This window comes from Corvus kubaryi, unplaced genomic scaffold (genome assembly GCF_017639235.1).
Source record: "Corvus kubaryi isolate FWS band 111438036 unplaced genomic scaffold, C.kubaryi_AGA036_p1.0 37398, whole genome shotgun sequence".
NCBI lineage: Eukaryota > Metazoa > Chordata > Aves > Passeriformes > Corvidae > Corvus > Corvus kubaryi.
The window spans coordinates 51,692,321-51,704,947 of NW_024581137.1; the positions used below are offsets into that span (position 1 = coordinate 51,692,321).

The 12,627-nt window shown below is 40.6% G+C and overlaps 1 protein-coding gene across 5 annotated transcripts in view; it reads right to left on the reverse strand.

The window, feature by feature from the left end:
* DPP6 (dipeptidyl peptidase like 6) overlaps nt 1–12,627 on the reverse strand; it is a 538,482-nt gene that overhangs the window by 97,205 nt on the left and 428,650 nt on the right. For all 5 annotated transcript variants that reach the window (XM_042043319.1, XM_042043321.1, XM_042043317.1 and 2 more), the window contains exon 7: nt 1,259–1,340. In XM_042043319.1, the coding sequence (XP_041899253.1) occupies nt 1,259–1,340 (82 nt within the window). The remainder of the gene's footprint in view (nt 1–1,258; nt 1,341–12,627) is intronic.

Genomic DNA, 12,627 nt, shown 5'->3' on the forward strand with positions numbered 1-12,627 from the left:
AGCAGTGAAGGAAAAAATGTTTGGCTTTGTTTGCTATGTCCTAAAGGTATTCCCTACACATGGTGGGGGGATTGGAACAATGTGATGTGTAAGGTCCCTTCCATCTGCGTGCAATGAGAGCAAAGAGCTCCTCAGAGGACATGCTGCACGGAGGTAAAGGCTGCTGCACCTCCTCTCTGATCAGATTTGAGGTCAATGATGCTGAAACACAATTTTCCTGATGGAGCAGAGGAAAGACTTTCCTGTTCCTGTATCTGTTATGTTTTCTCCAACCCGATTTTCAGACTTGCAATTATAATGACTCCTACAGCTGTTTTTTAAATCACAGAATTTAAAACAATCTAGTTAAGGACACAGACAAACAGTCCCCAAGAGAGGGCTGGGAACAGGAGACAAATGCCAGATTTTCTCCTTTAATGAGCTTTCAAAGCTCATTTCTCGGTATAAACCTTCCATATCAAAAAAGATGTTGCCACTTTTTCATTTTTTGTTACGGCAGAAAGAGAGTGTTTGGAATATGGAAAAAATTTAATATTGGATTTGCACCAGGAAATGAAGCCAGGGGATCTGGCCAGGAAATACATGCTCTGAAAAAACTGAAAAAATGGGCACATCCAGGATGGCAGTGGCTGAGGGGTAAAATACTGGAGATTTTAAGATTGTTGCAGTATGAATAGCTCCATGAAATACAATGAATCCCTGACAAGTGGTGTGGTTGGTTTTTTTTAAGCAGCTCTGAAAACTTTCCAGGATCCACTTCTAATTCTGTCTATTTTGCAAACAACCACAGGGCAAATTCAGGGCATCTCTGCTCTAGAGAGATGCATTCTTCAAACTGGGCTGCTAATATTAACATATCCCCACTGCCAGGTTTGCAAGTCTGAAGATGCCCTTGTGAAGCAATGAGATGCTAAATAAATCAAACTGTCTATTATCTCTATAATCTGTCCTGTGTCCAGCATCGGGAGAAGCAGGTGCATCCTCTCAAAAAGCTTTCATGAAGTGTTCTTTCTCTGCATTTTTAGACACGATTACTTTGAAGTGAATGGATCTATTTGGGAATTTTATAAATACATGACATATTTTATAATCTTTATAATAATTTTATAAATTACATGATAGAACAATCACAAATAAATGCTAGAAGCCACCACACAGGTTTCAAGGAACTATTCAAAAAGGAATTATTGTTTCTTTACTTCCAAGCAATAGCAGTATGGTCTCTAAATGCATTGGCACACTTTTTTTTTTCTCTTACCAGCTGTTGCCCTTTTGGACCCCAACCAGCATACTGAAGCTTTGCATTGCTGACCTCAGGGGGATACAAATTCTGGGGATCCCTGCGAAAAGAGAAGAGTAAGATTTCAGTTTCAGGAATGTCCTTGTTTAAGCTGCTGCACACCTGCTTTGGGAATACACCACGAACTTGTAAGATGCCTTTCAGCCAGATTTCACTAGACTTTTTTAAGAGTAAGGTAGACACTATACCCCTAGCAAGTGTTGGTAAGATCAAGCATTTAAGCAACAATTTCTGTTTCTTATTAATAAGAAGCTGAACATATTAGTTCCACTGCTGACTTGCCTAAGCCTTAAGAATTAGTTCAGGGATGGCAAACAATCTAACTGTATTTATCAACCTGATGATGTCCACAAAGGATAAGCAATAATTATATCTTTGAATCCTACTGCCACAAGAAAAATATAATTTCGTCTTCTTCACCCAATGTCTTTTTTGCCTCATAATTTTCTTTTGAACATGATGGCAGAAAAGATTAGCGACCATATGACAACTGATATGAAGCCTGGCTTCAAAGAGAAAAGCTCCTATTAATACAAAATATCAAATTTTTTGGAAAATAAAATCAAAACACTTTTCTTGTTCTCTCATCCATTACCATCACGTTGTAGCAGAACACAAGTGACACACAGCAAATGCAATATAGAAAAAGGAGGCTTTTTTGGTAAATGTCAAAGCAGCATAATGTCATTTTATCCCAGCACAGATAGCATTGCCTTAACTGTATTTATACTCAGCACAAATAATTACATTACATATTCTGAAGTCACATTGCAACAACCCTGTGTATCATAATATCCTACAAACAAGAACTCTAATAAAGCCTGTATAAAATATACCTCATTAGAAGATCTCAAACTGCTTGAAAAAGTAAGGGTATTATCATCACCGGTCTACTGACAGGAACAACAAGGCAATTTGAGGCCAACATCACTGAAAACCAGAGAAAAGAGCCAAATCCTGCCTGGCCTTTAAGCAAAAGGCCTCCTTGCACAGGGTTTTCCAGACCATGTTTTCAAAACAGAACAAAACTGAATGCAATAATTAGACACTAAGTGAATTCTCTTTATTGCCTGTTTTGGGCCTGGTGCAGTACCAGACTGTAACCAGAGTCACAGTCCAGCTCTGCACTGTTAGGCAGAAAGTCCCTGGGCTGCTCATTCCCTCTGTGCTGGTGCTGTTGCAACAAGGACAAGCACAGCAGCAAGAGGAATGTTCAGAATTGATTTTGTGCCATCTTCCCACTGTGAAAAAACTGTAATTTCCTGTGAACTGTTCAAAGGCCAGCCAGAATCAGGGCAGACCCAAGGTGAGGACCCCGATGGCCACAGGTTCCCCCTTCCATTAGTCCTGCAGGTGAAACCCTCCCAGTAAAGCTGACAGGTTTGATGGAGATGGGATGAACTGAGAATGTGGAGGGGCAAAGTGGGTTGTTGATGCCCTGACACTGCAAGTCTGAGTGTATCATAAGATGCCCAGATAGCTTTTGTTTCTACATGCAAAATGTCATCCACAGCTGCTGCTTGTAGAGCAAAATCATATCTTTTCTTATGTTTTTTACCCAGAAGGTGTCTTTGTGAGCAGCCTGACGTCTTTTTTGTTATGACAAAGGTATGGATAAGAGAACACATAATGCTCATTCTGAGAGCAGCCACAAAATTCCCTTTCCTGTAAAAAGGTGAGCCCTACAACTTGTTCTGGATCTTTTCAAGCTTGTGTGCATTAGTTCCTTAAGTTTCCAGTCAGCTATGTCTGTTAGGAATCAGTCTCTCTGGTTAGCTATCCTGATTATCTTAACAGAGAGCAACCTCTGAGAGTAGAAGGAAAAGAGAAAATCAGTGAATCAAATCAAAAACCCTTTTGGGAAAAAAAAATAGCACTTCACTGTTTGTCAAATGAACTATCTAGTTCTTGGGTTATTTTACCCATGGTGAGAAGAAGAGCAAGAAATTACGAATAAAGGGGGAAATACCATACATAAATAAAGAGATTGTACAAACTGTAAGAATTTAAAGCTGTAATGCTTCAGATAATACAGGTGGAGCTAAGGGACAGACATGCCAATTACAGCAAATCATTCACACCAGAGCTCAGACAAGTCCTGTCAGTTCTGCTCACTGCATCATCTGTCAGGAGAGGAAAACTAATGCAATGAGAAATGCTGCATAAACCAGCTTTGGTAGATGATAAGGCAGAAGGAAAAGTAAAGAGTTGTGCTGCAGATAAAAAAAAAAGCAAATTCATCTTCTCAGTCTTGGGTATGGCCAAGGAAAAACAGAATTGCATCTCCTGAGTTCTTCTTCAAGCTGTTTGGTATGGCTGGGAAACTTCTTTTGTAGCAAAATCTTGCAGCAAAATCCATCCTCATGCTGTGAGCTATTCCCTTCTACCACAGGCTACAAAAGCAGACTAAGATCCTAGCCTCCTCCCACAAATGGTCCCAAGAGATGGACATATTCATCTTGGTATATTCTGGCTTCTTCCTCATCTTTTGAAGAGAATCTTCTTCCCTGAAGTAGCCACACTCCTTCACCCACTTGCAGCAAACTTCAGTACCACATGCAAGGGGGTTGAGAAGACATCCCTCCTTGCCAAGCCTGATCTCTCAGGCTTCAGAGAAACTGCAGGAGCTACCTGGAGATGGGCTGTGCCAGAAGTGGCCAGGGGAAACTGGGCTGTCAGTAAGCCCAAAGGTGGCTCCATGAATGGAGTCCACTCACTTGTGGACCTCACTGTAAAAGATCAGATTCTCACACACTTAACTGGGCTACACTGGGTGCGTGGTCCATGCTGGAATATGCATGGACTCCTGACCCGGAAGCCCCAAGCAACCGCTTTAAAAACCCATTATCAGAGATTCACAGATTGCTTTGGGTTGGAAAGGACCTTAAAGATCATCTCATTCCAAGCCCCCTGCCATGGGCAGGGATGCTTCCCATTAGACCAGGTTGCTCCAAGCCCCATCCAGCCTGGCCTTGAACACTTCCAGGGATAGGGTATTCTCTGGGCAAATTATACCCTAACAAACTATAAGTTAATTTCTCTGGGCTATTATATCACCTAGAGAGAGAAGGAGGAGGGAGAGTTGTCTACACATCCAGGCAGAATGGCCACAATTCTCTGATGCTCTCTTGGAGAAAGCTCTTAGTGATCCTCAAACTGAAAAACTCTTTTGGAGAGCATTTATCAAACACATTTCCAATTATCTTGTGCTATTCTGGACCTTTATCTCTCCTTTGTTAAATTTCTGCAGGGGAGTCAGACCAAATGCACACCTGTGTTCCAGGAGCACTCATCCATTTTACAGTTGCATAAATGGGATCTCATGCCAGTCAGCTCCTTCTGGGAAGCACGTGACTCCTGTTAAGCTGCAGTCCTCCATAGCTACACCCTTCCATCTCCTCCTAAACAACCTGCTTAAAATTCCTCTGTACTTTTTTTCCTGAATCAATCAATATTATGGGTCATCTCAGCCTCTCCAAAGAGCCAGTGCTCCTCACAGACCCTCATAATTAGGGCTTGTTTGGATTTGAGCCTGTCCCTTGTGAGCTCATTTGTGCAGGATGCTGGCTTGGAAATGGGCAATTCCGAAGGCAGTCTGTACATCTCTGGCTCCTGGTTTGGATGAAGAACCAGCTTCACGGCATCCTCACAGTATTTTCACTATTTTCTCACAAAAAAGAACCTTAATCTTAATTGCCAGCCAAAGAAATGGCAAGGCCTTACTAAAGCGTTGCCATTATTTCTTTCATCTTTTAAAATGATTGATCTTATAGCCTGGGAAAGAAAGGAATAATACCTTTTAGGCCAGACAGAAGATGGAGCAGGTGCTACATAAACTCTTCCACATTAAAATGACATTGTCTGGACCAGAGGCTGTTAAATTGCTCCAGACACAGGCGTGACTTCAGCATCACGTTCAAAAAACATTACTGAAGAATAAATTGAGAAGTTTGCTCGTTTAAGTGAAGTTTTTTGCCAAAAAGTCTTCCCTCAAAATTTCCAAACAAGGGAAGTTCCCAAGTGCAAGCAGAGTGCTGACTGCCAAATCATCTTTGCTTGCAACTGAGCTCAGAACAAGTATGTAGAATAAAACAAACTAATCAATCATGTGTTACCTGCATTTGACTTTAAAAGTTACTGTGATTAATGAGGAACTTGTTTGAAAGAGTTTTTACTGGTTTTTGCTGAAATTTTTATATCTGTGTGTTCCTTCTTCTGACATTTTCTCCTAAAGAAGGAAAATTTCCCTCAGAGACTTCGTGGCACTGGTTCTCCTTCTGAGCATAAACATGACTAACTTTTCTATATAAAGTTCTTCAAAAGCAACTAAAAAATACCCAGAAATTTTCCACTATAATTGAGGGACTGGCTCCCTTTACTTCAAGAAGAATATTTCACAATGCCAGACTTAAAAAGTCTGAACCTGATAAAAGCAGTCAGATTTTGGGGTATGGTATTGGCTGTTGTCCTAAGGTCTGTTTTCATAACTTAATTTTAATTTCAAATACAGAACGACAGGATTGGTATGGAAATTCTCTGAATATGCTGCCACTGTGAACAAAAATGCAACAATTTGCACCAAAGGCTGCTCTGATATGTCCATCCTCTAAGGAAATAATATAAACTATGTATATATGCTTTAATGGGGAAAAATTTGAACCTCCTTACTTCACTATGTCATAATTTTGGAAAACATATACTATATAATTAGTATGTTAAGATGTCAGTAATACATAAAAGTTGAAGAAATAAAGACAGCTACAAAAACATGTGGTGAAGGCAGAAATATCTCCTCTTGTTATCTGCATCAAGCCAGCACTGAATATTTTGGAAGACAACAGTCCTAAGGACATCAGCTCACCGTACTTTAGCATTTTTTATGGTTAACTATAAAAAACTATCTATCTATCTAAACTATCTGTCTCAGCACCAGAACTCAATGTCCTCACATCTACTTCTAATAACATAAAATCGGACAGCAGCTAAGACAGATTTCTTCTTCCTTAGAAAGAGGGAAAGAAAATAGAAAAAAAAATAGAGAATAGATCTGGAAGGGCAATAAAGAACTGGAAACTTCTTAATATTTAAGAGTTCTTGATGCATGATGAGGAAAAAAAAGCAAACAGAAAAAATTTGCAAAACCAAATAAAAGCATGTAAAACATATAGGTTAATTAATGAATGCACAAAGAACCACAGATAAGGACATGGAGGAAGAGTGAAAGATTTCTAAGAGGCAGGAATGCAATTCCTTGAGTAGCAAACACACAATTTTAATGAGTTGTTTTTAATGACTTGACACAATTAAATGACTTGTTTACTTCAAAATTCACCAAGGAGAAGAGAAGACAGGTGCCATTAAGAAAATTTCTCTCCAGGAGATACAGAGCCCTGCTGAGACTCACAGTGAGACAGAATAAAGTATCATACAAATGGGAATAAAGACTTGCCAGAACAGATAATCAAGAAATCAGACTGTTAGAAGATGCAACAAAAAGAACCCTCCTGGAACTCTAATAAAAGTGCTTAATTAGATGGGAAAGGCTCTTCCATTCATCTAGGCTCATCCACTATTAAATATTTAATTCACACACTCACACATACACATATTTTCCTTGCAGCACTTTTCAATGAACAAAAGTAGAAGGAGGTGATGAAAGCAATTTGAACTTACTAATTTCAACTGCAGATGCACATCAATTGATTCAGCTGCTCTTAGAAACATCAGCACTCACCAACCGTTTTTTCCAAGATGGACGAATTTCATGAATTTAGAGTATAAAAGCTAAAAAGCAAGGGAATCTAAAACATTTGTCTCTAATTTGGCAATTCTTTTGGATTCAGGCCAACAATATGAGCTCAGGGGTCTGCCTGTGTCTGTAACCCCCCATCAATTTAATATTTGCTACTGAACCTGCAAAACCTTGCACTTTACTAACACCACCTTGAAATCATAGATTCATAGAACGGTTTGGGTTGGAGGGGACTTCAAAGATCATCTCGTTCCAGCCCACCTGCCATGGACAAAGGCACAAAACACAATCACTTGTCAGAAAAGGAGCCACCAGCTTCCATTGGTATTGGTGTAAAATGATGGCACAGAGCTGCCTTTCCAGTCTAAAAGAACTGATTTAAAAGTGCATCAGAGACTGGTACAGAGCTCTGGGTTGCAGTGATGCAGGCTGGAGGACTGCAAAGCCTTGATCAAAACCTCTGCATTTCCCAGAGTAAGCAAACAGTGGACATGGACCTTGGACACTGGCAACATTACTTTTAAGAAGATGACATTATCATGTTTCTCATGTGACCCTTCTAAATCAGAGAAGACAGAGTGAATTTTTATAGTATTTTTAAAAGGAATGTTTGTTCCTGGAGTCATATTTTGTCTCCTAAAGAGACAATGAGAGGCAATAGCACTCAGGTGATAAACTCAACCACTTAAAAGCAATTTTCTCTTACTCATGTAATTTTCTTTTACTCTGTAGGGCTTTCTCACCCAGCTCTGACCTCAGTGCTATGCAAGGCATGAGGTAAGGCACTGGATTTATCAGGGTTTCACGAGTACTTATCTACAACAGAAACATGAAAAAAATGAAAATCTAAATATTTGAATGCTATAAAAAAGGCTAGTCAGAATTGCAGCTAGCCAAAAATCAGCTGTTCAAAATGGGGAAAAAATACAGGTTGAAGAGAAAGAACTTGATAAGCACTGAGATGTTTAGGAATGAACTGGGAAGGTGTCCTGGATGAGCCTGGGTTGAATGTGGTTCTTCTGAGCAATTCTGCCAATCTACAGGAAAGGATGTTTGTGATGAAACCTGAGCATTTTCCATCCAGCTGACCTTGTCTGACTTTCAAACACTAATAAAAATATGGCAGTATGATGTGATGCCCGCAGAGAGCAATATGGGATTATTAGCACATAAAATGAGACACAGAAATGATCTCCTACCACCAGAGACAGCAGAAGTGCCTTGTTACAGTAAGACTTCACCGGCTGTTAGGTCACACTCCTAATTGGGCAAGAGATTGATTCTTGGGCTTGTGCTCTAAAATAATTTAAGAGTCTGTGTTAATTGGTTTCAAACCAAACCAGAATGACTCAGTATTCTCAGTTTTCTTTTTGAAAACTAAGTCTTTGAGCAAATCTTATTTCTTCTCATGTCAACAGGGTAAGGAGATCCTGGAGGTTTGTGTGGAGGCTCTCAGGAGTATTGGAACACTCTTCTAAACAGCCCCTCCCCACACAGACTGTGTCATCATCAGTTAAAATTAACAAGGCATATACTTAGTTGTGCCATTATTTCCATTTTTCATCAACAGTGATATGATGATTTTTAAACACCACCACAGCTGGCCTGGTTTCAGGTACAGCTTAAAAGCAGGTGGCAAAATACTCTCCTTATTCAAAGGACCTCTAGCGCTGCACTTCTGCCCCGTAACAGAGAAGTATAAAGTTGAAGTAACCCACACAAGAGGGAATGCTTGCATTTGAAAGGGGGTACAACATCTGCCTTCAGTGGTCTGCATATGGAAGGCCCTTTCATTCCTCTTATCTCCTTCTCATGTGTGACATGGGAAAGCAACCTTTTCTATTCCTGTCTTATCTCCTCAGATTTCTAGTGGAACATTCAGTAAATGTTGGGGTAAGGGGTGAAGAGGCATCATGGCTGGAGTGACACAGTCTGGGCTATCAGCCAGGTATTTTATCACCTTTGCCATAAAGAGACTTTCTCAGTGGTTACTGTGACAAGGACAGTTCTGGCTGTAGCATCCATTCTCCACCCAGAGGTCCTCTCCTGCTTTCCAAAATATCCCCATACCCTTCTTCCCCATATGTTTTGAGCTCCTTAGGGGTTCAGGATGCCCATTTTTGGATAAAGGCATTTTTAGACTACTAAATTTGGTTAGTGACTACCTGTGGAGGGGTCACAGCACCAAGTAGAAAGGATAACAGGGAGCCCCAGGACACAGATAGGGTGCACGAGAGCTGTGGCATGGACTGCTATGGCATTTCTCAGAGGTGGGGCACTGTACAGCCCTCAGTGGCTGGCACAGGTCCCTATATAGCCCTCACTATGTGATTGAGCCCAGGACTCATTAAATCCCACAACAATAAGGAAATGCCCATAATCTTGCAGGTTTGGGTCCTCAAAACTGACTTATTTTCAGGTGCCCACAAATGAAACAAGTTTGTTTTTTGTAGGATGCACATTCTCTGTGCTGTGTAATCAAGCAGCAGTGCGCTGAGAGTTTAGTGGGCTGAAAGAGCTTATCACCCAGCCACAGCAACGAACGATCAAGGCTCACCCTCCACAGACCCACAGAAGTGGAGTGAAAACAGCTCCCCAGGGAAACCTGTGTTTCTTGTTCCTGTCCTATTGGAAACCCCATCCAGGACCTGGAACATTAGGGCAAAAATGCAAACAAAAATTCCTGATTCCCACTATGAAAATCCACCTACAATTTTATTCCTGGGAAGGTGATGCATGGAAGCAGCATTTGTACAGGCTGTGGTTAGTCGGTGCTATGCACCATCATTTTATAAATTCTCTTTCATCTACCTTTATTTCCCTTTTCTGTCAAAACTCTCTACTAACTCAACCTTGTTGGTATGAAAAAGGAGGAATACCCATGCCAAGGAGATGATTTTTGGTGGTGTCAGGAAGCACGTGTACTTGCCAGCAGTGACTGAGGTTTGGAGGCTGACACCAGACTGGGGTCCAGAGGAGGTTCATCCTGAGGCACAAAAACACTTTCAAATGCAGACATGTTTCTCACCAGTGAAGCACATTTTATTCAAGATTCAGACTTTAATAGGAACCCTGCCTCCATTTCAGGGGGTGCTGTCTCAGAAAAACACAATGGGAGAGTTTGCTTCAAACCTTTCTTCTTTTTTTTTCTTTCTGATGAGCTATAAGCTATTGACCTTTTCTGTAACATAAAGAGGTTGGTTGCTGGGCTTTTCTCTGCTAAAGTGCTAACATTTGTGTCTAACTATTAATTACCCAAGTTCTTTTTTTTTTTAGTCATTACTATAATTCTTAATATCAAATCCTCCCCTCAGGGGACCATTCGTTATTATTATCACTATACATGGTTTCTAAGGTGTCCACCCACATCACAACTGATTCTGGAAGAAAGAAGCATGTGGTAGGAATTGCTTTGCCTACACAAGAAAGGAACATTTCACATTAATAATAATAAAATAAATGCTGTGCAGTGGCCAACATGGGTGAGCAACTGGAAAATCCCCTGGGGAAATGATATGGTGTTGAGCTGCTGAAGTGGATTTCCTCCCACCAGCACAGCCAAGAGCCCTGCCTGAACTGCCTTCCAGGCTGAGCTGCTTTCAACCTGCCACAGCTTGGAAGTGAGCGATGCTCGAATAGTGGCTTTGTTTAATGAAATGCTGGTTCTTTCTTTTCAAAGAGGCCCAAAATGTATTCATAAGCAATAAGCTGGTATGTGATTTAACCACTATTTCAGTGATTTACAGAGCGTTTAATTCAGAAGATTACAGAAAGCAAAAAGCCAAACTGTTCCATCAGGGCTTGAGCCAAATGCCAGCAGACTCAGATGAAAAATTCCTGTCCACATCAGAGGATGTAAGGTCAGGCTCCACGATCAAGCTACCAAATGTAACCATTCCAAGGGCCAGTTTTCTGTTGTCAAAATGCATCTGACATCATGAGGATGTTCTTATTTATAGTCTGGCAGAAAAGCCACCACACTCTGCAGAAGTGCCTTAATGAACGATATAAACTATCTCAAAATGTGATAAAATCTATAAAATGATAATTGTTAAGAGAGGGAGGAGAGAAGGAGTAGAAATAGCAAGTTCTTCATGAACTGCAGAATACTTTTTTTTACTTACTTAACAAATTTCACATTTTCATGTGGTTTTACATACCTTTTCATAAAGATTTTATTTCAACCTCTACAGATCATTCATGGGGGAAAATATTCAGCTGCCCTAAGTAAAATTTAATTAGCTGAAAACGGGTTTTATTAAATGCTCTTCTTTTTCCTCTTAAAATAAAGTGTGGGCACTAATACAAGTTTATAAACGTTAGAGTGAAATTGTGCAGTAGTCTGTACAATAATTATTGCATATTGCCTCCATTGGGTAGGTACAATCTCTCTTCTTGCTTTGCAGATGGGGATACTGAGGCACAGGATTTTTTAGTGCTACAGAGACAATGTGTAACAGGCCAGATCAAAATGAAACAGGGCAGGTGTCTGAAGTAGATTCAGTTTCCTGAAGTTCTTTTATCCATGATTTTAAATAATGAAACACAATTTCCTTTTGCTGCGAGCATGCAAATGGGAACATGTGCAAGGGTAAACTTCCTGTCTTTCAAAATATACAACAGGATACGTACAAAACTGATTAAGTTTTCTCTAATTAACTTTGAAGTCCATTTCTTTTCTGCCAGTGGCTTGTGAAAAAAAAAAGGAACAATAGTGAGAGCTCTGCAGAGAGATCTATAGACATCACTTTGAAAATTTACCCACAGTGAAGCACGGGCTCAGTTCCTCTCCCTGTTACCACTTCTGTGGATCTCCAGCATGTTTTGTGCACTCACTCCACTCCTGGGACTTCTCTTGAAGTTACTGGGGCTCAGCATGGGGCACTCGTGCAGGATTTTACAGACCCTGGCAGTGTAGGCAGGAAGAGCTCTGTGCTTACCATGTTCCTCTGAGCCCAACACATGAATCTGGTAAGAAATATGGATTCTGCTTAGGAGTAACTGTGCACAACTCCTTCCTTCTCAAACACAATATCAGTGAGGAGTGGGAATAACTGCTGATTTTCTCCCTGATCCTGGTAAAAACATTTGGAAGCTCCCACTGACATGTCCCAGCTGGGTGTGCCAAGAGCTCCTGTGAGTGGGTCAGCACTAATCCCTGATACTTGGCTGTGTCCAGAGGGAAATGGTTCATGCAGAACTGGGAGAGTGCTAGGAGGTCTGAAAAAACATGTTTTATGCTGGACTTTATTTTGGGGAATGCAAACATAACTGGAAAAAAGTGTAGCATTTCTGCTGGCCACAGCAAAAGATTAAATACACAAGTACCCCCTTGAATATCTATCCAAAATTAGCTCTTGCTTAGAACCTGCAGAGCCAGATCACACCACTGGCCCAGCAGGATGCACTGGTGTGAAAACACTTTAATTCTGGTGAGGGAAATCTTGCAACTGGGTTAGGGAAACACTCTGGTCAGTCCCAGCCTGACCATAAAAACCCCCAAGAAATGAAGTTCTTCCCCTTAGTGAAGGATGTGAATGACTAAGATAACTCATATTGGACTAGGTAAGAGCAA